Source organism: Mesocricetus auratus, unplaced genomic scaffold (assembly GCF_017639785.1).
Source record: "Mesocricetus auratus isolate SY011 unplaced genomic scaffold, BCM_Maur_2.0 Super-Scaffold_100007, whole genome shotgun sequence".
Classification (NCBI taxonomy): domain Eukaryota; kingdom Metazoa; phylum Chordata; class Mammalia; order Rodentia; family Cricetidae; genus Mesocricetus; species Mesocricetus auratus.
Window position 1 is genome coordinate 50696394 of NW_024429191.1, and position 27217 is coordinate 50723610.

Consider the following 27217-nt stretch of genomic DNA (forward strand, 5'->3'; position numbering starts at 1 on the left):
GTTTTGCAGATAGGGAGCCTAGACCTTAGGGAGGGAGTTCTGAGCATCCCCGGTCACACAGCCTCATCCTGGAGGAGCAGGAATGCAAACCTCCATTATCCCATTCTCAGAAACATGGATGAACCATTTTAGCATCGGCAGGTCTTTACCAGGTGCCTTCTGAGCTTTGTGCTTCATTCAGCTACAGGACTTGTGCTTGGAATGTTTAATCAAACGCTGCGATGAACTTTTTTCTTCTGTGCCAACCAACACATAGGAAATTTCTCAGACCTGGCCTTTCTTTTACTAAGTAGGCAAACAGAGAATAATTCACGCTGGCTGCTCTGGGTAGGTGTTTTCTGCAGCCATATATGATGAATTTGGGAGTCCTGAAGCAATTGAGAGAGAAGTTTGCAAGGATCCATACCAGGGAAATAGCCCCCACCAGGGAATAGGTGCCTGTGATTGGCGTACTGGGTTGGCCACATGTGTTGATGTCAAACCCTCCATGGGGTGGCCTCAGGAGGCATGGAATTGAGAAGGGGCCAGCCATATCCAAGAGGGTGGCTGTTGGCTTCCTCTTCCTGGCATCTTCTGACCTGAGATTCCCTGGAGCTCTAGATGGTGAAAGTGCAGCTTCCTGCTGTCATGGCTGTCATCTGCTCTAAGAATTTAGGCCCCTGGAACTTAGAGCCAGGTATGGTCAGCTGGGTCACCCTTCTTGTACCAGGCTCCTCTGCTTTATATCTGAGGCTTTGGGACTACCAGTGTGGTTTGTTGGAGCTGTGACCCACTGTTTTAGGTGATAACACTGACACTGTGACGAACCCTGGTGAGTCACTTGGGGTAAAGATGTTGTCCCTGGCCTCTAAGAGGGTTTAGGTTTAGATTTTAACATCAAGTGAATGACTGGGCTTTGGCTGACAACCCCAGTCATTAATTTGCCTGTATTTTTGTAACATCTTTGAGTCCCGAGGCCCTGTGGAGAGCTGGAGTGACAGGGAAACCGTCCTGGCCTTAGGACAGATGAAGAGCTCTGACTAGATGGGAAGGGGAAACTGATCCCGAGCAAAGGTGGGCACGCATCCACCTGACAGTTGGGGAGACCGAGGCATGGCCTATCAGGATGATCCAGCAGAGCCCAAAGGAACCTTTACTGTGGCAGAACCCACAGACTGAAGGGCCCTCCCTGCTTCAGGAATGAATGGGCATGGAGCCCTTCCCCACACTGCTCAGAAGAAGCCATCATTCCTTGTGAAGGACCATGACCTCCCTCTTCTCTGGCCTGGGAAGCCATGGGAAACCTGACACGTGTTTCTGGTGCAGACTCCAGGTGACATTTCTGAGGTCCTGAGCAGCAGAACACGCACACTCAGACAGTGTACATTGTCCTATCCAGTTCCCAACATAGCAGCTGTGGATGTGCCTTCCCAGTTTGGGGACCATGTGAGAGTATGTTTGCAAATTCCCAAATGCCATTTCTTCAAAACACTGTGATATGTGTGACATTTACATACCTGGGACTGCACTTGCATTCTCCAAGTTTCTCTGCAAGTCTGGGAGGCATCTCCTTCCTGCCAGGGACAGGCAGGGCTATCAGCAACTCCTAACTGTGTGTGCATGCTTGGGTCTGTTGTGCCACTGCCCTATGAAGTCATCCCCAAGTGTCCCTGACCAGGGAAGTGTTGAGAGTATGTCAGAGGGCTCCATGGTCTCTTGGTTACATCAGTTCCTACGTGATCACCTGTCTCAAAACTGACAGACTGTTTACATGTGCTAGCAACACACTGCAGATTGGTTGTTTTAAAGAGGCCCCTGCTTATGAAGTCTTAGGTTAACTAATTCCAGACTTCCCCTGGGTCCTGTCCTCTCTCTGGCTCATGTGAATGTGATAGAACTGTGTCTTGGCAGGGCCCATAGTAGAGCCTAGGAAGGGAAGAGAAAGGTGAGGCAATTAAACCAGCAGTGTTTACAAGGTCTCTCTCAACGACCCTGATTGGATCATTGCACACATATATTTGATCATCACAGTGTACCCATATACATATTTATCAGATCAGGCACAAGGAAGAGGAATGGTGAAGAAAAGCTGCAGTCAGGCTGGCTCCAGGTTTCTGGCACTGTCTTTGGGTGCACAGTAGGTCATTACCTGGGTACATAGTAGGCCACTAACCGAGCAAAGGAGCAGAAAGCTGCCCAGCCGCCCACTTGGCTCTTGTGCTGAGGGGAAGCTGAAGAGCAGCTTTCGTCTCCTCTACTCGTTAGAGAAGCACGTGGGCCAGGCAGGGCTGGCGATCCCTCCTTTTCCTCACTGGTTTCAGGCAAGCCGACTTTCCCAGAGTCCAGGCCTAGAGGACCTCCCTGACTCCTGGGCCTGTGATTTCAGTTGCGCTCCCTCTTTGCAGGCACTTACCTGGGATGCTTCAGTGAGGAGGGCCAGGAGAGGACTCTGAAGGGGGCAGTGTTTTATGACCTGAGGAAGATGACCGTGTCCCACTGCCAGGAGGCCTGTGCTGAGCGGTGAGTGATGAGCCAGGCTGTTGACTGCACTTGGACAAGGCTAAAAGACAGACTCAAAACCAGGGGGCATCATGGTTGCTGGTTGGCTGTCCCTGATATCATTACAACCTCAATTCATCAGACCTGGTCTCCAGGAGAAAGTTTGTCAGCATATGACCAAAGTGCTGGGAAGTATCTGGAGATTTGGCTTCTATTCCGGCTCTGCTAGGAACTCTCCCTGTGACCTGGGGGAGTTCCATGAGTAGGCTATAGAGGAGGGTAAAGGCCCATCAAAAACTCAGATACTCAAGTCCCTGGCCTCAGTTTCTTCATCTGTTTAGAAAGTAAAATAAAGGAATATTGAGGTCCAGTTTCACAGTTAGGAAAACCATTTCTACTTGTGTTTACAACAAAATTTGCTTTTCTAGATACTGCTAGATAATTTCCTTGAGACTATCAGACATTTGTCATGAGCCAGGGAGTGGCCTCTACCATCAGGACAGGCAGAGCAGTGGGAACACACAGCACTCTTTGCCTATCTCGATCACTTTAGATTCTTTACATTGTTTGCTGTAAGTCGAGCCCAACCCCATTCTTTTAGGTAGTCATGAAGTACCCACCCCCCATTTTATACCTAGAGAAAGCGAAGACAGGACCCACCTTTCCCATGCTTGGTAGCTCAGAGAAAGGTGAGGCTGAACATGAGGATGCCAATGTCTCATTTTAGTCCCTTCGTATTTAAGGGAACTGAGGCTCACAGGTACCAAGTGGAAGCATCTACCATCTCATAAGCAGGCAAATGGGACTTCATCACTCTGTGGAGTTTTCCTTCTAGGCTTTTCACACCAGAAAGGGATTTCAGTGAATACATGGTCCACTTTCTCTAGCTGTGACCCTATGTAATACCCTGTGGGGTCTGTTTCACCTGTGTTACTCTATCTTGCTGTAGTGGGGCCTGTGGGTAAGGAGGGGGAGAAGGTGGCTGGGCAGCAGGGCTCTGGAGTGTCACTTGTTGCATGGGCTTCAGGCCAGTGCAGGGCTGGAGCTGGGCACACTTTAATCTCCACCTGTGAACCTGTAGTTAGCAGCTTGAGGTCGTCTGTTGAGTGTTTACACCACAGCGGTTGGCAAACACTATGCACTAGAACTCTGCACATCTACTAAGAATCACACCCCCACACAGCACTCATGTAATCCCTTGTAACTTGAGACCATACATGAAACTGAAGTTCAGTCTTAAAACTGACAAGACAAATCCATGGGGCTTAATAGTTTCTTCCAAAGAAAACATTATTCCCTGTACTTAGATAACATTTAGTTCTGGATGGAGCCTGATTCCCTAGGCCAGTGGTTCTCAACCTTCCTAATGCTGTGACCCTTTAATGCAGTTCCTCATGTTGTGGTGACCCCCAACCATAAAATTATTTGGTTGCTACTTCATAACTGTCATTTTGCTGCTGTTATGAACTATAATGTAAATTTATGATATGCAGGATATATGACATTTGAGCCCTATGAAAGGTCATTTGAACCCAAAGGGGTAGGGACCCACAGGTTGAGAACCACTGCCCTAGGCCATACTGATGGCCATACCCCTGCCTACTCTCTCAGACCTCATCGCAGTTTCAAGTCCACTCCTAAGACCCAGCTACCATCACCTGACTCTGACCTTTCCATATTTTGGACTCCAGCCTTAGCTCCAGACCCAGCTTGGACTCACTCACACTCTGTGTCCCTGCAGGTCCTATGTCTATGCTGGCTTGGAGGCTGGTGCAGAGTGCTACTGTGGGAACCGGCTACCAGCCACACGTGTCAACCTGAAGGAATGTAACCATGAGTGCAAGGGGGAGAAGGGCACCGTCTGCGGGGCTGTTCGTCGGCTGTCCGTGTACAGCGCGGGGCTGCAGCAGCAGGGCTCCAGGAAGCGTGAGTGCACAGCACCACCCCGAGCTTTATGTCACCCATGTCCCACTCACCCTACCCTCAGCCCGTAGGGCAGAATCGGAGCTCCCCTTCCCTGCCACCTGCGCTTACTGGTTCCTGGCATGCTGCAGACACAGGGAGCGAGGGTCATCAAAGACTGTCACTGGCTGGGTTCATGACTAGGCACACTTTCCCTTGTCCCTTTCAGAATAAGCTGAAAAGGAAGCCTAGACTTGCCATGTGGTCACAAATGACTCACTTCTCTTCGCTGGTTTCCAGTACATTCTCTAACTTCTTTGAATAGAGTTAGGTGTCTAGCACTAAGGTGGTATATTTGAGGGGATGAAACTGGTTTGAGGAGATAAAATAAGACTTGAAAAATATAACTACAGCTCCACATTTGTGTGTATTTGGGGGTCAGCTTTATACTATCTACTTAGCCTTGCGAGCTCTAACATGAAAGTTGGTTCTGGAGTTTTTTGGAGGATCTTTCAGAAACAAGTACAAAATCTCTCTCTGGAGAGCTATGCCAACAAACCAAGGGTCTAAGTGTTCCCATAGATAAATTCTCACCAAAGTTGAGCATACACTTCAAAAGTACAAACTTGAGAAGAAATAGCCCAGCCCTGAGGACAGTGGTGGGTGACAGCCACTGTGCATAGGGCCAGAGGTCGGGAAAAGTAACTCTTTTCTGACTGCTAGAGATATTCAGATCCTTCCTGCATCTGATAGATGTGTCTGGGAGCCAAGAAGTCTAGATAGCTTGTAATGAAGACACTGACACTTATATACGAGCTCAAGGATTTGCTAATGAGTACATTAATTCAACAGAAAGCCACTAACACCTAGTGTGTGCCAGATGTGACATTTACCTTGTCACTTGGACACTTGCATAGGCTTTCTGAGGACTGGACTGTCCCATACTCACTTCTTGGGTCTTTTATTTCTTTCACCTTAGATAATTTATTAGCCTGATCCCTGATCCCTTACCCCTGAGCTCCAGCAGGATCAGGCCTGAGGTGAACTCTAGGCCACCCTACCAACTTCCATCTCAGTCAGGGACTTAGAGACAGCTGTTTTCCTCTGCTTCTGATTGGCTGGGGGACAGCTGGTCCGGTCTTTCAGGCCAGCCTCTGATCTGGAGTGGGCCAGAGCTGCTGTCATGGTTCATGTTGGCGGTGGTGTCAATGCCATTTCTGCAGCCAGCTGTGTGGCTGACCCTTGCATTCTGCTCCCCTCTCCAGGAGCTATGCTAACAGGCTTTCAGAGGTGATCAGGTGGCCATCCTTTGTAAATTGCAGCTTGCGGTTGCTAGGACAAAATCACAGGTTTGCCCTTGCCTTCAAGTTGGCATCAGGGTCAGTCATAACACTTCATCGGTGTCTTCCCTTGACAATGCTCTTCTGCCCTGCATGGCCTCAGTTCTCGCGTCTGGGAATAAAGAGTGAGGGCTGTAGAGTACTCTACACTTAATGGCATTATCCACAAACAGTCATATCAGTGAGGTGCACAGACCTTTTCTGTGACCACCAAGACACACGGGTTGCTTCCCTGTTCTAGATTATGCTAAGCCACGCCCCCAGATACCATACCTCATTCCATTCTTTCACTCACTCAGCACCCTTGGCATCTCCTGTTTTTCAGTGTTGAGGCTGGTTGCAGGGAGCCAAGGGAACCACACACAGAAGCCTCCTCTGGGAGCTCCATTCTGGAGTCTCATAACCCCCATTGTCCCCCCAGCCCTGCCATGGCTTGGACTCCCTGGGATGCTGGTTACTCTCCTTCTCCTATGCTTTGCCTTCCTTAATGACCCTCCCTTCCCTCATGCCCCTTAGCCTGTATCCTCAGCATCTGTCCCATGTCTGTGATTGAGTTCTTTCTTTGTTCTTGAGCTAAGTCTTTGTGGCCTGGCCTTGCCACAGGATGGCGTAGTCTTGTGGGCAGGACTAGGCTGGCCTTGGCTATTGCACCACAGTCCTGAGCAGGTGTATGTGAGGCAGGAGGATACAGCTGTAGGAGCTGATACTGGGACACACAGTGCCTCCATAACAGTCCTCAGAGCTGTCAGGGAGGAAGAGTCCTTGAGTCTGTGACACAGGGCTTGTCACAGGCTGGACAGCCTAGGTCCTGAGGACTGGAAGATGGCTGTTTCCTCTGCAGGAGGTGGCCTTCCTTCCTAGCTCTATGAATTGATTTCCAGGACCCTGGTTCTGTGGTCAATCAGGATGGGCTTCCAGGTCCAGAACTTGGCATGACTTAACAGTTTATAACGAAGAATTCCTGCCCTGACCGAGGCTTCTGAGAGTTTGTGCTGCTGAGTAGGAGATGTGGCAGGTAGAGAAAGCATGAGGGCAGATGTCAAGCCTCAGGAGACCTTATATGAAAAGGAGTGTGGGATGGGAATCAGATGCTATCTCAAGACACTTATCCCTAAGCAGCTGGTACTGGAACATTCCAGAAGGTTTGCTCAGTACCACGGGAACCAAAAAGCAAGCTGAGCTTTTCCACCAGAAGGTTGAAGAACAACTTGGCAAGAAAATTCCTTCGTGACATGGGATTGGGGGTAGCCCTGGAACCTGGGCAGGAGTTCAAGACGAGAGTGAGGGAAGTCTTGCTAGGAAGCCCAGGAGTGCCTTGTCTGCCCCAGCACAGCAAGAGGCAATGGGCAGTCCAGATACCCAAGTCCACTTACTTTTTTTTAATGCATATTCTCCAGAGTCAGAACTTTCCAGATCATCAGCCTGCCAGATCACCTACTGTGTAAGCTAGCATGAAATAAATGTAAAATGAGGGAAAGAAAACAGCTACCGAATCCCTTCACTCCCATTCCCACCCCCAGAGATATGGCAGGAAAAGTGGCCCCTTAAGTCAGCATTACAGCCAGGTGACCTTTGTCAGAGACTTGGGTGACCATGGTTCCCACGGCAGGTGTTTCTCAGGTGCTTGCCTCGGCCCCATATCAATTCTCTCTCTCTCTCTCTCTCTCTCTCTCTCTCTCTCTCTCTCTCTCTCTCTCTCTCTCTCTCTCTCTCTCTCTCTCTCTCTCTCTCATGATATCTGCCCCCCTGAGTCTATTCACATACATCTCAGGACCCAAACCCAACCACAGATACCACTTCTCATCCAAACCCCATTTCCTTCCCTACAGGGCGGACTGCCACTTACCGAGGGTGCTTCCCGCTGCCAGAAAATGTCACCCACACCTTCTCGTCCTCCCTGACACAGGCCAACATGACTGTGGAGACATGCTCTGGATTTTGTTCCCAGAAAGTAAGAACTTTTACCGTTGTGTGGTTCTTGGGTCATACAGTGTGCTTGGTGGTCTTCAGAGCAGGGCCAGGGCCCATGCTGGGCCACACACATCCACTCCTGACAGCCCGGGGGGAGCCAAGGAGTAGAGAGCAGGGCCAGGTCATGTGTGCAGAGTCACACGGGGTGTGTTGCATAGTTCACAGGTCACACCCTCTATGATTTGAGACAGGATAGGGAAGGGTGTAAAGCTAAAAAAGAACGTGCCTGCGTACCTTTCTGCATGGAAGCTCTTGACGCAAGTGTCACATGTTAAATTGACCTTGTTTAGACTCAGAGATGCCAGCTCAGTCCTTCGGGATAGCTGATGGCTCTTCCATTTTCTGTGCTGAGGGCTGTGACTGGCTGCAGGGGCCACGCCACAACCACTCCTGTGGCTCAGTCCAGACTTGGGGGGCAGGGAGTGGAACTCGGCTAGAGCTGAGCTGGGCAAGGCACCAAAGCAATTGTCCCTACACTATGTACTTGCTCTGTGGCAGGATGAGCAGGGGGCAGAGGCAGGTGGGGACTGCAAGGTTCCAAGTCAGAGGTGTCTTAGGTGTGGTGGGGAGCTCTGAGTCCACAGAGCACAGAGGTTCTAGGCTGCGATTCAGCCATCTTACACTGTGGTGGATGCCGCATCTCTGCAAGTGACCCTGGGCTGCAGCCGATGCAGTTGTGTGTTGGGGCTCAGTAGCCTCAATGCTCTGTGGTGTTTGACAGTATAACAGAACAGAGCCAAGGGGAAGAGGGCATTGCCTGTGATGATGATGACGATGATGATGACGACAATGACTGTGAGCAGAAACTCACACTGAACACACATACCATGCAAGGTACTAACTAATTCAAGCACTTTACCTGTGTTGAGTCATCATTCAGCCTTCCTAAGGCCTGATGGGATAGATGTGGTGATGGCCTACATTTGGCAGTTAAGGAAACTGAGGCAGAGCACTCAAGCTGTCTGCACGTGCTCATGTAGCACAGGTGACAGCTGCATGGCCCACTGTGGGGTTGGATGGAGCAGGGGCAGCTGGGGTGACGTGATTGTCACATTCATCCTCCGTCTCACCCCCACCCCTACAGCCCAACTGGGTGCTGCCCTTTTCCTGCTTCCTCTGCTCCCTGGAAACGCTTCTCTCGCAAGGTGGAGGGAGAACAAAGCTTTCATAGGCCCCTTCCTCTCGCCTGAGCACAGTGTTGACGCACTTCCCCTGTTTAAGCTGCTGCCACCAGGGCCCATAGGTCACAGAGCAGTCACCCCACTTTATCGACTTGCGGGCATCTAGCCTGGGAAATCACTTTGCATCCTTATGGCGGGAACAGAATACGGTGGGGAGAAAATAAGGACACCCACACAACTGCCAGCCCTGCCTGAGCTACAGGGAAATGATGCATCTGAAGTTTGAGCTGTTTCACCATGGCCCCCCTACCCCAACTTCCTTCTGAATGTAGAATGCCAGGCCTAGAGCAGGTAAAGGCAGACTTCCCAGCAGCTTTGGAGGGGCCGTGGCCTTTCCAAAGACGATCTGCTTCAGTCTTCTCAGCAGGAGGCCTCCTCTTCTCCCTGGTGGCTATAGGATTCAGCTCAGGTTTGCAGAGGGATAAGCTTGTACACAGGCATAGCCAGGGCTCCTGACTCCACCATCTGTGCTCTCAGACACTGCAACCTCTCCTTGTGACAGAAGGTGAGGCAGAGACAAGAAAAGGAATGGGAAAAAGAGCAAATGCGGTCGCCATGACTGCAGGCTTGGACCCCTCTGCTTAGCTTTGAGTAAGTCATACTGTAAGTAAACACAGTAGAGATACCAAGGCAGGTCAGCTCACTCCTGCCTCTCTCCCACCCAGTTTCCTCCCTAGGAGGCGGCTCATTTCCTTAGCCACTTTCAAAAACTGAATATTCAATCAGTTGCAACCTAGACTGGTCCATTACAGATCTCACAGCTGCCGGTAACACAGGCCCTGCACTCTGCTGAACTGGCCCTGTTCTACCAGACCACCCGCCTTAGAGATCACTCCATATGGGTTTAGAAAGCTAACTCCAATCTTTCCCAGCCTCACAGATGTCCTATAATTTATTTAACCGATCTCCTACTGTTCAGCTTTTAGATTGTGTTTAGTCATTTGCTTTTACAAACAGTGCTGCAATGACTGTGTTTAGGTCATTTTGTATGAGTGAATCTGTAAGGAAAAGAAAGCAGAAAAAAATCAAAAATCTCTCCCAGGCAATGCTGGGTTCAGGAGGTATCTTTGTTGTTCAGTCTCTGCTGCCAGATTGCCCTTGGCAAAGGTTGTACTAACTTTATACCTCTTAACAGAGATGTAGGAGGGGGCATAACCACTCCTGGAGGGTTCTCCTTCTTTAGGGAGGGGGCGTCCTAGGAAAATGTTCCAGTATTCTAGATGTGACTCCCCCTGGACTGCCTTGTAGAGCCCAGAGAGTTCTGCCTGGTGGTTGCAGACAATAACTTAAAGACGAGAAACCCCTTGCTATTTTCAGCTCTCCTTCATATTTACTGGCACAAATCCACATCGCTACAGTTTTACAGTGAAGTGTGCCAGAAGATCCCCGCAGGCTCTCAGTATCATAAGCCATTTGGCACCTTAGCACCTTGTCTGACTCCCCTGCAGATGCATCTCAAGGGCGAGTTACCAGCTTAGTTCTACCGTTTGCATCAGTCATGGCTCATCGGAGTCGCATGGAAAAGGTGCCTGGGCTTCTCAGATGTGTCCCGTATCCTCAGAGCATCAAGTGTGGGAATCAGATCACTCATTTCTTGTCCAAGACCCCTGTAGGATGGAGCAGGAGGGGACATTTCCTTGAGTCCCATTGTTGAGAGCTGCAGGGGTTTGCAGCTGTGAAAGAGTCACCCTCTACGGTGTTTAAGTTAAAAGTGGCTTTTAGCAAAATATATTCAGCAAGATTTGGTTCAGTTGCATAGGTTGATGTTTGCAGAGGTAAAACCGTGTCCTGGGTGCCAGCAGAACCCAGCAATGGGTGAGACTTAGCATACTGCAAAGTTAAGTTATGGCTGGGGAGGAGCCAAGATGCACGGCTTAGTGAGGCTAGTGGTTAAAGGAGATGGAGGTAACTTAGAGGAGACGAGCTGGAGCACCTGAGGCAGTGTGAGCAGATGGATACGGGAAATGGACTTTGATGGTCACTGTGTGATAGCCACTCTGTGATGACCACGACGGTCCATTGGAAGAAGAAGCAGCTGGAAGTCTGTTTGAAAGGTAGGGTGTGGAAAAGTTGCAAAGATCCTTGGGTGTCTGACTTAATGCTGAGCCGGTTGTGGTTTTCTTTTTTGTTTTAATATTCCCCGACAGGAAACAGGAAGCTACTGATGGTGTAGTCGGGAGGGGTGCTATGAGTAGCAGGACACTCTCCATCTGTAGGCAGGATGCTTTTGACCACAGAGAAGAGTGGAGCTGATGGAGGAGGGGCTCAAGCTGAGAGGTGCTGCATGAGATAAATCCACTTGAGAGGATGGGGTACCCACCTGGGAGGAGGGTGACAAATTCTGGGTGGGTAGAGAGTGAATCAAGCTGAGAGGTGCTGCATGAGATAAATCCACTTGAGAGGATGGGGTACCCACCTGGGGGGAGGGTGACAAATTCTGGGTGGGTAGAGAGTGAATCTGGCCAGTAGAGTTCTCCATAGATCCTCCTAGGAGGCAGCATTCTTCAGGGTCAGCCTTGGAGACACTTGACAAAACTGCCACAGAAGCCAACCTATGATATGGCTCTGGAGTAAGGGAGTCCAGTTGTGTCCAGAACAGAGCCAGTAAAGTCTCCTCAGTGCATTGGAGTGGAGAATGCACTGGAAGTTGGCCTGCCCATGGCCTCTGCAGGGAGTAGTTTCCTGACGTCCTTCCTGTACAAAGTGAGTGGGTGCTGGGACAGCAGCGGCAGAACACTTGGCTGTACTTTCTTGTCCCCAGTCCAAGTGCTTCCTCCCCTAGAAAGGCCAGTGGCAGTGTCACCGCAGGGCTGACCAGTGCCAGCCTCATCACATCTTCACTATCTTCACTGGGCCAGAAAATAAGTTTAGATGCCACACGCAGTGGGAATGGCCATAACTATACAGTACACTGTAATGCAGACATCGAGAACTTGTCCAGACATTGGGGGGAGGGTGTTCAGGGGGGCAGAGCTAAGCCTGAGGGTGTGAGCCCATAGCAGGAGATGTGAGAGGTGGTGCTTGGAAGCAGGAGAGAGAGAGAGAGAGAGAGAGAGAGAGAGAGAGACAGAGACAGAGACAGAGACAGAGACAGAGAGAGAGACAGAGAGAGAGAGAGAGAGACCCTCCCTCGGCACCACTGCTTCCCAGGTACTAGCTAAAGATTCTTTTTGTGCTCAGAAAGAAAGTTCCCTAGTTTCAGATCAGTTAGCCAGCACAGATTTAAGACACTCCAGGAAGGTAACTGAACAACAAAGAACACTTGGGAGCAAAACTCAGCCTGCAATGATCCGTTTTTCCTAGCATATGTTAATTCTATATAATAATGGATTTTACTCTGGTGTTTTCACAGGACAGGTAGCATATTTTTGTCATAGGCACCCCATCACTTTCTCCGTTCCCCCCTCTTTTCTGCTGCTCCCCTTTCTCTTCCCACTTAGTGTCTCTTCCACTGTCACATCTTTATGTTGACATGAAGTTCATTAGGATCACTACAGGATCCTGGGTGAAGGATTGCTTTCAGTAGCATAGGCTCCTTACCAGTGGCTACACCACAGAAGAAAAATAATGCATTTTTTAAGGTTATGTATGAGACAGATATGTCCAGTGAATGCAGTACCTGCAGAAGCCAGAAGAGGACATTAGAACCCCTGCTGGGCAGTTGTGAGCCACCCAACATGGAAGCTGGGAACTGAACTTGGGACCTCTGGAACAGTCTCAAGGGCTCTAAACTACTCAACCATCTCTCCAGCTGCCCCTCCCCCAAAAAATGCATTCTCAAAGCCCTGTAAAATGGTCTTGTATAATTTCTGATATTCAACGTTGGAGACAGAAAGAAGCTTGCTCCTTTTCAGTCCCCTTCAAGATCCTGACGCCTCCTTCATTCCGTGCAAGGTGGGAAGCGGCCGGGTGGGGGTTAGATACTTTCATCGCTCTGGTTCCGTTTAGGGTAATTAATTTGAAGACTGATATTTGTGCAAGAGCAGAGACTGTTGTGGGAGTGAGGATTCTAAAATGGGAAACAGTGAAGTCTGACACTGTCTGCAGGCAGGTTAATAAGGTATGTCTGTCCCCGGTCATAATGCCTGGCGAACTGGAAAGGAAAGCATGACCCCTGAGCCCGTGTTTCCCCCCAGTTTACTTGCTCTGACTAAATCCCCCTGAGTCCCAGTGGATGGGAGAGTTCTACCCCAGGGAGACCCCCAACAACCTTGCAGCACTCACATCTGTGCCAGTGGTGGGTTCTGTGGGAGTCTGGGACCTGTGACCCTTGACATAGAGAGTTTTCTTTTGTTGGGCTGTATGTGTGCTTTCCAGGAGCAGCTCAGGACCGGTGCTGTAGGCCAGACATGGTGGCATATGCCTGCAACCCTAGCACTTGGGAAGCATAGGGACCGGATGATTGTGAGTTTGAGACTAGCCTGGACTACACAATAGACTTGATCTCAAAAAAGCAAGGACCATGGATGTGGCTCACTTAGCTCTTGCTTAGCATGCATGAGACCCTGGCCCCATCCCTAGTGTGGCACACAGCAGAGTCATTTAAAAACCCATACAGAACCTGTGATATTGAACTCTGCATGTGCTTATAAAACACTCATTGTTTTAGAGGGCTGCAAATGTAAAAACATCTGTTACAGAAAATTTGAAGGTACAAAAATAGAAATAAAACTTAACCTGTAACTTTACTGCATCAGAAAAGAAAACAGCTAAACACATAGCAGCCTTTTGACCTTATTCTAGGTATGTGTGCAAGGGCTTTGTTTCTAATATGAACACTGGGTCATGGCATCTTACATCCATCCTCTTCTTTAATATGGCCTGCACATTTCTGTTGTTGTGCTGTGATTTTTGTGGCTCTGTGGCTTTCCATCCTCCCCTCCCCTCTGCTCTCCTCTCCTCTCCTCCCCTCTGCTCTCCTCTCCTCCCCTCCCCTCTCCTCCCCTCTGCTCTCCTCTCCTCCCCTCCCCTCTCCTCCCCTCTGCTCTCCTTTCCTCCCTTCCCCTCTCTTCCCTTCCCCTCCCTTTTCTCTGCCCTCCTTCTTCTTTCCATCATTTCTCCGATCTCTCCCTCCATTCTCTCCTTCTTTCTCGTGTCTTCTATGTGTGTGCATGTGTGTGCTCACAAGCAAGTACGCATGTGCAAGAGTTCACACATACATATGCATGTGGTGACCCGAGGACAACCTTAAGTGTCATTCCTCAGAAGTCACCCAGCTTGGGTTTTATTAAGTCAGGGTCTCTCATTAGCCTGGAACTCTCTAAATAGGCTAGGCTTGCTGGCCTATAAGCCTCAGGGATCAAGCAGACTCTACCACCATAGTACCAGAATCCCAAGTGTGCACCACCACATCCGCCCTTTTTAAATGCGGGTTCTGGAACTCAGGCCCTCATGCTTACAAGGCAAGCGCTTTGCGAATGGAGCTATCTCGACTCACTTCCGTATTTCCTTTGTACTCTTCGTTTTCTTTTCTTACCTGTGAGCACACTGGTAATTGTTTCCTTGAGCTGTGTTGTCAAGGGAGCTAAGGATCTGTGCTTTCCTATGTAGGCTTACATAATGAACTTTCCAACTGCATCTTGTCTTTCTCAGGTTAGTCCAAAGAAGGACTTAAATTTGTGATCATTTGAGTCCTAGTCCCTGCCTGCTAATTTTTTTTCCATTTGTGATGCTGGCTAGTCCTGTCACCCCCATCCTCCAGCTTTTGTGCTGAATGTGGTAAGAATGCCTACAAGAGTGTGGCCCAGATCCAGTGATGTCACAATTTATGTTTTGTGGTGCCTCTTGAGTAGCTCATTGTCCAGACGGTGATTGTGACAATGGTTATTTCTCCGCATACCCTGACTCCTTTGCTGGTGGGACATGTTTGAGAAGCTGGTTCTTTGTGTGTGGATGTCAAGCCCTTGGCTCCTACTGGTTGGGTGGGACTTCACCAGTTCTTCTGTCTAATGGTATTTGGATTTCATGAAAGGTACTCTCTGGGAAGCTGGTCTAGTTGGTCTGCTGCCCCTGGACTCAAGTCTTCCCAAAACCATACCGCCACTACTGATAACCATAAATCTCCTGGAGACACTGATTTTTCCCCCAAGCCATCACGTTTGGACATTTCTTGTGACCACAAGATGGATGTTTAGTGTGAGCTGCTGGCATTTTGAGGCTGGATGTGTGGAAAGGGCCTGTTAAGTGAGAAATTTACACCGAGTGGGTGCTGGAGGTGTTGCAGATGAAGGCGCTAGCCAGTTCTTTGAGCCTTCCCCACATTTCCATGATCACAGCTGTTGAGTTCTCTCTCAAAGAGAGGAGATCCCTAGATCCCACTCCCATGAATATACACATCCACAGCCCCAGGCCAGGCCTTTGCTCATGACTCCCTGCACGCCACAGAGCCATAGTCTCTGTATCAAGACCTGGTCCTTTCCTGATGCCCACTCCTAGGTCAGGCTCAGTCCTATCCTCCCAGGTCTGCATCCCAGGCAGGTGTAGGCTCAAGACCAGGCGATGCATCCATCCTATTCTAGGATGCAGGCCTAAGTAGCTCTCCTCACTTTCTGACAACCCCACACCATGATCAGGCTTTCCGCTTGCCTTTCTGCCTGGCTTTTTTCAACTTGTTCCCCTCCCCCACCCCTTTCTCTCTGTCTTTTTCTCTCACTGAAGGTTGGAGTGGGGACAGGGGCATGGGAGAGCTGAAAGTTGGAAGGGAGATAAGATTCATCAATATTTAATTTTTATGGAAATCCTATCCTCGAAATCCCATGGGGCTGAAAATTGTTCTGTGTTTTCAGGATCCAGTGATGTTGCCGAGCCGGTTATGTTGTAAATAAAACTGCATTACTGTGTGCAGCTCTCCCGTTGCTCTGCAAACACCCGGAAACTTGACAGTTTAATCCACTCAGGGAAGCAAAAAGGTTTGGGTCACTGATGGGAGCAAGGACAGGCATTTGAGACGGGCAGCCCTGGGATATGAGAATGGAAGGCTCAACTTCAGCAGCACCAGTGCCACTGGAGACAGCCCAGAGCCCTGGGGCCTCAGCAGACTACTCAGGCTGGGGAGACGGTTGGTGTCCGCAGGGAGGGCTGGCTCAGAAGTAGTCACTTTCTCCTCCCTCAGAGCCTTTGATGCTCTTGACCTTAGCTAGCAGGAATATGGCATGCTTTTTGCCAACAGCTTTTTATGGTGGTGGAATCTAGAAAGGATGTTCATCCATCCATCCATCCATCCGTTTGTTTTTTCATCTGTCAAATACTTACTAAAAGTCTGCCACACATTAGACACTGTTTTAGATCCCAAGGATGCGGCAACACACAGGACACAGAAATCCGTTGCCTGTTTACATTCTGGTGAACAGGGCAGACAACAAACCAGGAAAAGAAAGTATACAGTGTGCTGTACGGTGGTGAGTACCGCCATGAAGAAAAAGGCAGGAAAGGTAGTAGGTGCTTACACAAGAGACATTCATCCTTAGATGTTTCAAAGCAGCTTCAGTCACTGTCAAGAAGTGGTTTGGTCAGCGCACAGTCCATTCACACATGGAATGCTATGTGACAGAAGGAACAAGCTGTGGACGTGTAAAGCGATGGGGACAGATGAAACAAATGGTTTTCTGAATGAAAGAGGCCAGGCTCGCAAAAATACACTCCCCGCGATTCTATTTATATGACACTCTAGAATGGATACCGCTGATCCACAGCGATCAGACAGAAGCAGGATAGCAGTTTCTTAGGTTGAAGAGGGGTAGAGATGTTGGAGAAAAGACAAGAGAACCTCTAAGTGGATGGAATGCCACCTGCCTCAGTGTGTGCTCATCACAGCTGACCGACCAAGCTATGGATTTGGAGTCGGGAGTATTTCATCGGGAACTTAATAAGTGGTATTCACACATAGTAAAGGAGAAGGTGGGAGGGTGCTGCAGTTTGGAAAGGGACAGGCAGAGGAGACCTCACTGAGAGAGTGGCTAGAAGGAAGTGAAGAGGGTGTGTGGGGAGAACAGTCCAGGCAGTTGAAATAGCAGTGCAAAGGCCCTGGGTTGGGAGCCTGACTCAGTAGCCAAGGAAGAGAGAGAGCTGTTGTCTTAGCTGACTCAGGCTGCCGCATCAACACCACGGGCTGGGGAGATTAAACAGCAGGCATTGACCTTCACGTAGTTCTGGAGGCTAAAGCCGGAATCATAACTTGGAGGAACTAGCAGCTTTGGTTTTTCCTAAAGACTCTCCTTTACCCATATCTTTCAGTGTTGTTAGATGCTTAGATTGGCCAGCTCTTCCTGTGAGAACACCAGTCACAGGGAAGGGTCATCCCAACCTAATGGCTTCATTTTAATTATCTCTATAAATACCCTATCTCTAAATAAGGTCCACTCTGAGACTCCACCACCACAGGATGTGTGGGCTGGAATGAGCACACTGCCAAGCCACTGTGTGCTCCCAAAGGGCAACATGGGGGCCTGGGATCCCCTGAGAGGATGAAGGTTCTACTGAGGGACAAGGCAGGACACTGGTGGAAAGAGGGGGTAGAATTGCAGGGGCCATGCCACTTTTCACCAGTTCATAGTCACAGGGAATCTTACTTCCAGAAAAGCTGGCTAGTCCAGCCACCAAAGTAAAGTAGCATGGGGCCACGGTGTGGCACCTACTTAAAGACACAGAGGCCTGTCAGTCAGTGAGCACAGTGCTACTCTACTATGAAGAAGGATGGGATGTGGGGACAGGGACTTCTGGACTCACCGGAGAGGGTCTAAGGTGCCCTGGGATTCAGCGATTGGCGTTTCTTCCTGACTGCGTCCCCCAGGCTCTGCTTCACCTCCCCTGGCTGCGACACTATCTCTTGTCTAACACGAGTGCATAGCTCCTCAGCTTTACCAAGCCACGCACAGAAAACGCTATTGATTTTCCTTATTTATTTATGAGATTTCTTGCTGTGGGCAAAAAATAAAAAGGTTTGTTCAGCGGCTCCCTTCGCAGCAAACACCATCCTCCACTGGCTGCCTCCCTCTGTCACATGGGCTCTGTGCCTAAGAAGCCTGCCGTTCCCCTTGGGAGAAATGGGGGTGGGGCTGAATACCCGACCTAATGCCTGGCACATAGTGGGTACTCACAGGCATGTATTAGGGGAAGCGATTGGATGCATTTTTGAAAGAACCATAGTAAACACTCAAAAGGGTAAGGAAGCCTAAGTGGAATTCCTACTGGATGCCAGGCACCATGCTGAACCACTGCGGCCCAACTTTACTAGCCATCAACCTATGTAGCATATTCTACTATCTTTTATCAATGGTGAGATTCTGAGTGGTCAAGCATCTTGCCCATTGTTGCACAAGTGAGCCAGAATTCACATCCAGGGTTCAGGGTTTTCATTCTGCTGTAGGATGTGGACACTCCAAATAGGAACAAAAGCCTCTTGAGAGCTGGCTGAGCCCTCAAAAAGAGGTGTGTCCAGTCTCTGGTGGAGACAGTCATTTTCAGAAAGGCCCCCCATTCTCTGAGCATGTCAGGAAGGAACAAGGTTTGTGTTTCTCTATACTCTGCAACCTCTGCAAAACGACTATAGGGTCTGTCCCCACTCTGTTGGGGGAACACCAGGCCAAGGGTTGCCTTTTGTCCCCTTCCAGTGGAGCACAGCTAGCCAAGGGAATCGGGCCCCCTCTCTGGGCTCGTGGTCTGTTGTCTAATGGGAGCTGGCTTCCTGGCCTCACAAGTTCACGTTTGTGAGTCTCTTCCTGATGTCCTCACCCACTCTACAGCTCCTGCCAATCCAGGGCCCTGGTCCAGGGCCTGCCCAGTTCTGTGCCTTGTTCATCTTCTCCCACAGTGACGCCCATGCAGGGTGGTGACAGTTTGTCACCCGTCCACTCTGAGCTGCTGCAGGGCAGAAGTCACATCTCACTTCTGTGACTACCCCAGGTTTAGACACAGAGACTGGTGGTCATACCTGCTGACCCTGTATGAGTGGCAGCACCCCCACAGAGGGCAGCTCACAGCTGAACTGCAGGTACAAGCCGCTCACTCCTTCACCTCACACTCCTCCTCTCCTTCCCCACAGGAGTTTCCTCTGGCCATCCTCCGGGGCTGGGACTGCTACTGTGCCTACCCTACCCCCCAGTTCAGCCTGCGGGATGCTGTGGATGGAGCATTATGCAGCCAGGTCCCTGAAGCTCAGGGCTTACCTGGCTACTGTGAGGTCTACCAGACACCTGTACAAGGTGAGCTCTGCATACCTCCTGGACTGTGGCATTGGTCTGGAGCAGTGGTTCTCAACCTTCCTAATGCTATGACCCTTTAATACATGTTATGGTGATCCCCAACCAGAAAATTATGTCATTGCTACTTTGTAACTGTAATTTTCTACTATTATGAATTTTAATGTGAATATCTGATATTCCCAATGGTCTTAAGTGACACCCACGAAAGGGTCATTCAAAGCTCAACGGGGTCGGAACCTACAGGTTGAGAACTTCTGGTCTGGGTGCAAAGAGTTGCCGAGGCTAGAAAAACTAGGAATGCCTGACTGTGAAGCCTCAGGGTGAAGGGTATGTGGAGTTCCCTGTGTCTCTTCTTAGTGGGTAGGGGAGACGAAAGGTAGGGTGAGGCCAGGCTTCTTTTGAAAATGTGAGCCATTGGGGATGGTAGTATAAGAGGCAGAGAGGGTGGGGTAGGGTGGCTCAGGGGATAACACGAGACTCAGACACAGGAAGGGCACTTAGGAGCCTCCGTGTGCTAGCAGCTTCCCTGGAGTGAGCATCACCACACTGGCCTCCGCTGGTCCTAGGGACTTATGGGGGAAACTAGCTCATAGGGAGAAACATCCTCACTGTTGCCCAGTGTCTCCAGGGATTGTCCCCTAGTGACTTGTACTTCTTTCAGCAGCCCTGGGGAGGGAACATAAGAAACACAGTTGTTGGCCTGAAATCAGCTTCAATTCATGGCATTGCAGTAGCGTGGCCTGGTTCAGACACAGCTCTGCCTCCTCTAGCAGAATCTGGAGTTCTCTGTGTTATGCCAAGAGGCTTTGGCTGTCCCATAAAGACAGAGTGGGGTGAGTGTCCTCGGAACACCCAATTCCCAGCCACCAGAGATGGGAGGCTCTCTCACATCACTAGCCACTCACCTGCATAACAAGGTGCAGGTGACAAATCACTTAGCCACCAGTCCCTGTCCAGAGGACTTCAGTGACGAATCTGAGATCACAGTGCGGGTGAGTGACTCCCTGGTGACTTACGGACTTTCAGACACCCGGTGCACAGACAGGAGGTTCCTGCCCAACAAGGCTAAGGTGTTTGTGGCTCTGTCGAGCTTCCCGGGAGCTGGGAACACGTGGGCCAGGCACCTGATCGAGCACGCCACTGGCTTCTACACGGGAAGCTACTACTTCGATGGAGCCCTGTACAACAAGGGTAAGCCAGGGATGCGGGGGAGAAGGGCGAGCCCCACACGGTCCCCTCACAAGCCAGCCCTCCTCAAAGCTCTAGAATTCCCCACATCTCCCCAGCCTTTAAGGGTGAAAGTTAATCTGTTCATTCCTCTTTTTTTCCAGGCAAAGGGGTAGTTCATCGAAATTCAGTGTTTTTTTTCTTTCTTTAAATTGATCCAGAAATGCTCAAGAACTTCATGATTTCTAATCTTTCCCTTGTAAAAATAAGAGGTCTCGTTTGGCTGAGTAAATTAACTTAAATAGCTCAAGTTTGCACGCTGCTCAAGAACGAAGACCCTCAGACAAGTCAAGTGGCATCTAAATTTGGCAAAATGTATTTCTCAGTTGTCAAGTGGCACAGAATTTGCTCTGGGTTTCTGAACCAGAGTTTGGTTTGGAAAAAAAAGAGCTGATACTGTCAGAAGCAAAACAACCTAGTGTGTTGGGCAGCAAGTTCTTAAAACTGGGTGCATATGTAGCCCGGCCCATCTCTGTTGAGATGCTAAGGGCACCTGCAGGTGGGGGACACAGCTGGCCTATAAGCATGTGGGCCTGCCTTCTCTGGCTGGCCCCTCTCCCCAGGCTGCAGTGACCTACAGTGTTTGCCTAGAAGGCCTGTACCAGCTGCCTGGATAGACTTGTGGATAAGTGGCCAAAAGAGTAGCATAGCCAGCTTCAGGGTTGCCAAGAGGCACCTGGGCTGTGGGCCCTCAGACACTGCCTGGCATTCATTTAGCGATAGTTTGGATCTTCCTCTGATGGCATCCTACCTGTTTGGTAAGATCAGTCAAGGCAAACACTCCGGTGTTTGACCCATGGTAGTGGCAAGCTTTGGTGGGTAACCCCACAATTCTGGGTTTGAGAGTTGCATGTTCCGGGCACTAGGGAAGCGCTGATGCCTCTGTAGATATGGATGCTTTGCAACCACTACCAAAGTGGGAGGCACTGGAATTTTGTTTCCCAAACCCCAAGACAAGCTTGTGGAGATTTAAGGAGTCTTTTTTCTGAGCTGGGTGTCCTGGATGAAGCTGACCGATGGGCTAGGGACTCCAGGCAACGTTCTGGAAAGCCTCCAAAGCATCCCACTTTGTGAACTCTCCTGCTCTGTTCCCTGAAGCCCTGGGACTCTGCACTTGGGCCACACCGCCTTCTAGTCCACAGCCTTAAGGTCAGGGTCTGCTTTTGCTCCTTTATTGCTGTTGTATTTATTCCTCCTGTTGCCAGGACAAAATACACTTGCTTCAAAAGCAACTCAAGGAAGGAAGGGTTCATTTGTCTCACAGTTTGGATGGAATCCACCAGGGAGGTCAGGAAGCAAGAGGCTGAGGTGGCTGGTCACACTAGTTCCCTCCGTGATCATCAAGAAAAAAAATCAATGAATGCTTGTACTCAGCCAGCTTCCCCCTCTTATGTGGTCCAGGACCCCAGTTCAGGGGTCTGCCTGGATCAGTTAACCCAATCAAGATAGTCCCCAGTGGGCATGGTCAATGCCACATCCCTCACATATGTGCCCAGAGGCCAGTGCCACATCCCTCACAGCGTGCCCAGAGGCTTGTCGCCTAGCTGAGGCCAATCTTACCAAGTTGACAGCACCAGCTACCAACTGATTCTAAGTCCAGCACAAGGAGCCCCAAGGTCCTTATGGAATCCTGGGACTCTGGGGACCAATTAGTCCAGTCTGATCTTTCTTTTTAATCAGATTTCACTCAAATTCTGAGTTCACACAGTTTTACCAAGGAGCCACAGGACAATGTGGGTAGCAAGAGATATTGGTTTGAGAGACAACTCTGTATATATGGAAACAGGGTTATAGGTCCTGAAATATTGTGGGTGAGGCCTTCACCAGACCTGCCCTGGTTCCCATAGTAGAAAATCTCTACTCATGTGATAGTTCGGGGACCTATGATAAGATATATAGGGTCATAGAGAGGCTACTATTGTTTACAGCCTCTGACCAATGATGGCTGTCTTGTCTCTACTAGAGTGGTGGCTCGAGGATAGGGGCTTCACAGGAACACTCAAGGGAACATGGACAGAGCTCTAGCTCATGTGTCAGGATGCAGTGTGACACTGTGTAGGTCACACAGCCACTCTGAGCCTCAGTCTTCATCTGGGCCAAAATTCTTTTTTTTTTTTTAGTTTTATTTTTTTGAGGGGGGCACAAAATTCTTTAAAATGCTCCTCTGAAATTATCTCCTTGGAAAGTCCAACATGTGTATCACCTTCTGTATCTATAGTCAGGACCCTGCCTTTTTGACTACCGGGGACTGCAGGAGGTAATTTGCTTCATGCTTCATTTTCCCTACTAGGAGACACCTCCTGCTCACACTTTACCTGAGACAGGAGTCACTCCTACAAAGGCCCTACAAAGGCCTCTCCTGTCCCCATCCATAGATCCCAGTATCCCTTCAGATGCCATCAGTTCTTGTGCTATTGTGGAAATGGGATCACCCCAAGTGACAGTGAGGGTACCTTCCTCCACAGAGACCCTCTCATTCCTCCTGAGCAGGGTTCAAGGGTGAGAAGGACCATTGGCGGAGCCGGCGCACCATCTGTGTGAAGACACATGAGAGTGGTCGGAGGGAGATTGAGATGTTCGACTCCGCCATCCTGCTAATCCGGAACCCCTACAGATCTCTAGTTGCCGAGTTCAATAGGAAATGTGCTGGACACCTGGGCTATGCCCCTGACCGTAACTGGAAGAGCAAAGGTGAGGGTCGGATTGCTTGGGCAGGGGACTGACAGGTGCAGCAGGGTGGTGCAGGATCGGAATACACATTCCTGGCTGTGGAAAGGCCTGGTTTCATTCACTTCCTCCCCATCTTCTCCAAGCTTGCTTTGTCCATTCAGTGTGGTGCTTTATGTGACTGTCATTCAAATGGCAAGCCAAACTTTTCCTCTCTCCACTCTCAGGTGGGTGATGAGGTCCTATAGGCCTAGGGCTTGCACAGAGTTCAGACAGCTCTAGATGCACATGGCTCTGTCTGCCCCTCTGCCTGAATCAACAAGTTCTCCTTTAGAAAAGGAGGCCATATTCACATGCCATTCAGCAATGGGAAGATAACTTAATTTGTCCAGGGTACCTGCCTGGTGGGAGGCAGAGCTGGGTCTTAATCCCTGCTTCCTATCATAACAGCTTGGACTAATCATAACAAGGCACCAGAGATGGGGGCTTAAACAACAGTTCTTTGTTCTTCATGGTCCTAGAAGCTGAATGAGTCAGTGTCTGGAGAGACCCTTCTCCCAGGTTTCAGACAGCACTCCATGGCCATATGGCAGAGACCCTCTCCTTGTAGGGACACTAATCCCATCTCAAGGGCCAAACCCTTGCAACCTCATCTAACCTAGATTGTCTTCCAAAAGCCTCTTCTATACACACCATCATATTGAGGTCTAGGGACTTTCATATATGTTACATTTAGTCATAGCACCCTGGTTTCCTGATTTGGGCCAATAGCTCTCTTCATAGACTCCCCCTGCTGACCTCAGCTCCTAAAATTCTACCATTTGTCAAGCCCTAGCTGAAGAGCCTGCCCTTGAAGCACGACAGCCTGGTCCTTGTCCCAGTGCGATGGTATTTGATAGAGGTGTACATCTGGAGGTGACAATCTCAGTTAAGCCATGAATAAAACTACCCAGGGCAGCGCTGGGAGGAGATGCTACAGGGCCAGGGCCAGCTGAACCTATGCTTCCAGAGTTGACTGGTGACCTGATAACTTTCAGTCATGCCATTCCCTATCACCTTCTGCCTTGGCCAGACCCCAACAGCCATCCTTCTCTGCTTTTAGGCATGCAGGGACAGTGGCAGCCTACAATACTCATGCTGAGCTCAGATCCCTCCACTGGTTCTTCCAAGCCTTAAAACCCTGAGCAAGCTTCAGTCTTTTCCCCAGAGATCAGGTTTTTTCATCTCCGGGACCAGGATTGTCCGATCTCACAGGATGATTTTGAAGTTGACAGGAAGCAAGCCATAGTATACCAGGCATACCAATATCTCAACTATGGAAATATTTAGACAATAAGGAAATATTTTAGACAAAATATTATTCCACTTAGACTGTTCTGGAACTTTCTATGTAGCCCAGGCTGGCTTTGACCTCACGATTCTCTGCTTCAGCTTCTGAAGTGTTGGGATTATAGGTATGTAATAGCTCTGCTGCACCTAATTGGAAATTCTTAACTGGGACCATTTTTGTTTTCATACCCTGCACCCTCCAAAAATAATTTCTTTATGTTGTAAAAAAAGGGCATCTCCTGGTATAGATCTGCAAAAGCTTGAGGCAGCCCCCTTGTCTATGGCTTCATTCTGCATCCTGCCTCCCAGCAATGTCATGGGGTCAAATCTGCTATCATGATGACAAGGCCCCCGTGTGCATACTTCACACACCGCATCCTCTTAGCACAACAGACTTAGCTGTTTGGCATCCTCATCTCAGTGGGATCCAGAAGCTGGTGGCATACATTAACCATTAGTCATCTTAGAGCAGTGGTTGTCACCCTTCCTAATGCTGCAACCTTTTAATATAGTTCCTCATGTTGTGGTGACCTCCAACCATAAAGATATTTTCATTGCTACTTCATAACTGTAATTTTGTTACTGTTATGAATCATAACATAAATATCTGTGTTTTCTGATCATCTTAGGCAACCCCTGTGAAAGGGTCATTCAATTCCCCCAAAGGCATCATGACCCACATGTTGAGAACCACTGCCCTAGAGGAGAACCCTGACTGTTGCCCTCTCCTTAAAATCTGATGTGCCAAGGTCAAGGTACTCATGGGATCATCTGCACAAAGACGGATTGCTTGGGTTTCCTCCTGATTTTGACCCTTTTATCATGCCCCAAGGCCTACAGGCCCATCCACACTCCGTGTCCAGCATAGTCCCAAAAGTCAAAGAATTCACTTCACACAGGAAAGGGGCAGTTTTCACGTGGCACATGACAGGCTGTGTTTAACTTGGTACCCAAGATCACTGCCTTCCAGGCAGACCTAGGACTCTTCCAAGTCGAACCTGACAGGAACCCTTCATTCACACTGGACTCCCAAGTGGGTCAGCCCTGGATAGCGAGAAGTCAAAAACTGGCAGCAGCCCTCTCCTAGGCAGGCCCTACAGAGCCAGTAGCCCTGGGGGGCAACCCTGACTTCAGTTCTTCTCTCCCTGTTCCAGAGTGGCCGGACTTTGTGAACAGCTATGCCTCCTGGTGGTCCTCACACGTCCTAGACTGGCTCAAGTACGGGAAGCGGCTGCTGGTTGTGCACTATGAGGAGCTGCGGCACAGCCTGGTGCCCACACTGCGGGAGATGGTGGCCTTCCTCAACGTCTCTGTGAGCGAGGAACGGCTTCTCTGTGTGGAGAACAACAAAGAGGGCAGCTTCAGGCGGCGTGGCCGGCGCCCTCATGACCCGGAGCCCTTCACCCCGGAGATGAAGGACTTGATCAATGGCTATATCCGGACAGTGGACCAGGCTTTACGTGACCACAACTGGGCTGGGCTGCCCAGGGAGTATGTACCCAGATGATAGGCCCGCCCCGGATACCTGCTCCTGCTGAGATGCAGTTACACTGACGGCTGAACACTGCTCTAGGGCACCGATCTGTGGACCCCTGGGATGCATGGCTGCCGGCACACAGTCAGCAAGGTGTCCTTTCGGGTACTGCTCCATGTGCAGAGGATGCTGAACAGCACCAAGCCTACCCAGACAGATGCACATCACAGGACACTCCTTGCCAGACACTTACACATCCTCAGACACACATAGACATCATTCAACATCCACAGTGCCCATTTTAATGTGCCTAAGCCACTTGAGTAGGGTGGGCCAGACACTCCCAGCTTTGCACACACAGCCAGATACGGCACAGGTGCCAGGCTGTATGCTTACAGAAACTGTCTATCTGCCTCATCTGTACACATGTGCACACACTGAAGGCTGTGGGAGGCCCTTGGCTTCCTGGGTCCAGCTGGGCATAGACTGGCCTTTTGAGGTCCTTGGCTCTGGAATAGTGTACTGGGCAGGCATTATTGTTCCGAGCAGTACAGTGGGGACTTGGGGGATGGAGGTGCACAGACAGACTGTGGCTGATGGGCACTGTGTGACCCTAGCTGCGTGTCTGACATCCCATAAATGTGTGTGCTGTGACATCCAGGCACTGCAAACACCGTGTCTCTGCCTCTCTCTTCTCTGTGGATGCCAACACTGTGTCAGCATGGGGTTCACTGCTGCCCCCCCACCCCTGCAAGTATACATGCTGACCTTAGAACAGCCGCTACTATTCAGCACAGCCCTGTTACGCTTTTTCAGCTAACAACACCAAGGCATCTGAGAGTAGCCCACTTGCTTCTCTGTTCAACTGTCTTCGGAAGCTGGGAATCAAACCCTTCCCGTGAGGAGGAGGGCCAGAGGATGGGACAGCAGCTTGGCCTCCAGGGGACCTCCAGACTCAAGGGAGACCATATGCCAGCAGGAGGGGTTTGTGGTGGGTAAAAGAGGCCCTAGGTGGTGTGTCTCAGGGACCACTAGGACCAGCAGTTGTCCCACACATCAGTCAGCCCATGCTCTATAGGGGTCACACAGAAAGTTCTATGCAAACCATGTATAGAGACATCCATCTTCCTTCTCAGCACTTCGGAGTGAAAACAATAGAATCAAGCACTTGGACTCATCTTCAGCTACATAGTGAATCTGAAGCTAGCCTGGGCGCGCGCGCGCGCGCGCACACACACACACACACACACACACACACACACACACACACACACGCACGCACCACAAAGTGCTATGTGTTCTGTGAGGTGGCTTGGCAAAACCTCTGCCCCCACCCCCTCCCATGACAGAGCCCTCCCTGATACTGCATTTGCTTTGACACTGCCTGTCACTGCTGCCATGTCACTGCCTCTGCCACACCCTCTGGCTGTATTTCTGTAGCCAACATTG

At 49.9% G+C, this 27217-nt stretch overlaps 1 protein-coding gene and 2 long non-coding RNA genes across 6 annotated transcripts in view; 1 reads left to right on the top strand and 2 right to left on the bottom strand.

Moving 5' to 3' along the window:
• Wscd1 (WSC domain containing 1) overlaps positions 1 to 26439 on the top strand; it is a 41088-nt gene extending 14649 nt beyond the window's left edge. For all 4 annotated transcript variants that reach the window (XM_040749063.1, XM_013111764.3, XM_040749062.1 and 1 more), the window contains exons 3-9: positions 2385 to 2499; positions 4220 to 4404; positions 7550 to 7671; positions 18912 to 19071; positions 20098 to 20262; positions 22789 to 22989; positions 25449 to 26439. In XM_040749063.1, coding sequence (XP_040604997.1) covers positions 2385 to 2499; positions 4220 to 4404; positions 7550 to 7671; positions 18912 to 19071; positions 20098 to 20262; positions 22789 to 22989; positions 25449 to 25801 — 1301 coding nt within the window. In that variant the 3' untranslated portion in view covers positions 25802 to 26439. The remainder of the gene's footprint in view (positions 1 to 2384; positions 2500 to 4219; positions 4405 to 7549; positions 7672 to 18911; positions 19072 to 20097; positions 20263 to 22788; positions 22990 to 25448) is intronic.
• On the bottom strand, positions 5191 to 7407 carry LOC121141395. The gene is made up of 2 exons (XR_005878289.1): positions 7094 to 7407; positions 5191 to 5832 (listed from the first exon to the last, which is right to left on the bottom strand). It is a non-coding gene; the product is annotated as an uncharacterized LOC121141395 (long non-coding RNA).
• On the bottom strand, positions 8974 to 11646 carry LOC121141394. The gene is made up of 2 exons (XR_005878288.1): positions 11289 to 11646; positions 8974 to 10479 (listed from the first exon to the last, which is right to left on the bottom strand). It is a non-coding gene; the product is annotated as an uncharacterized LOC121141394 (long non-coding RNA).
• Positions 26440 to 27217: the final 778 nt, after the last annotated feature.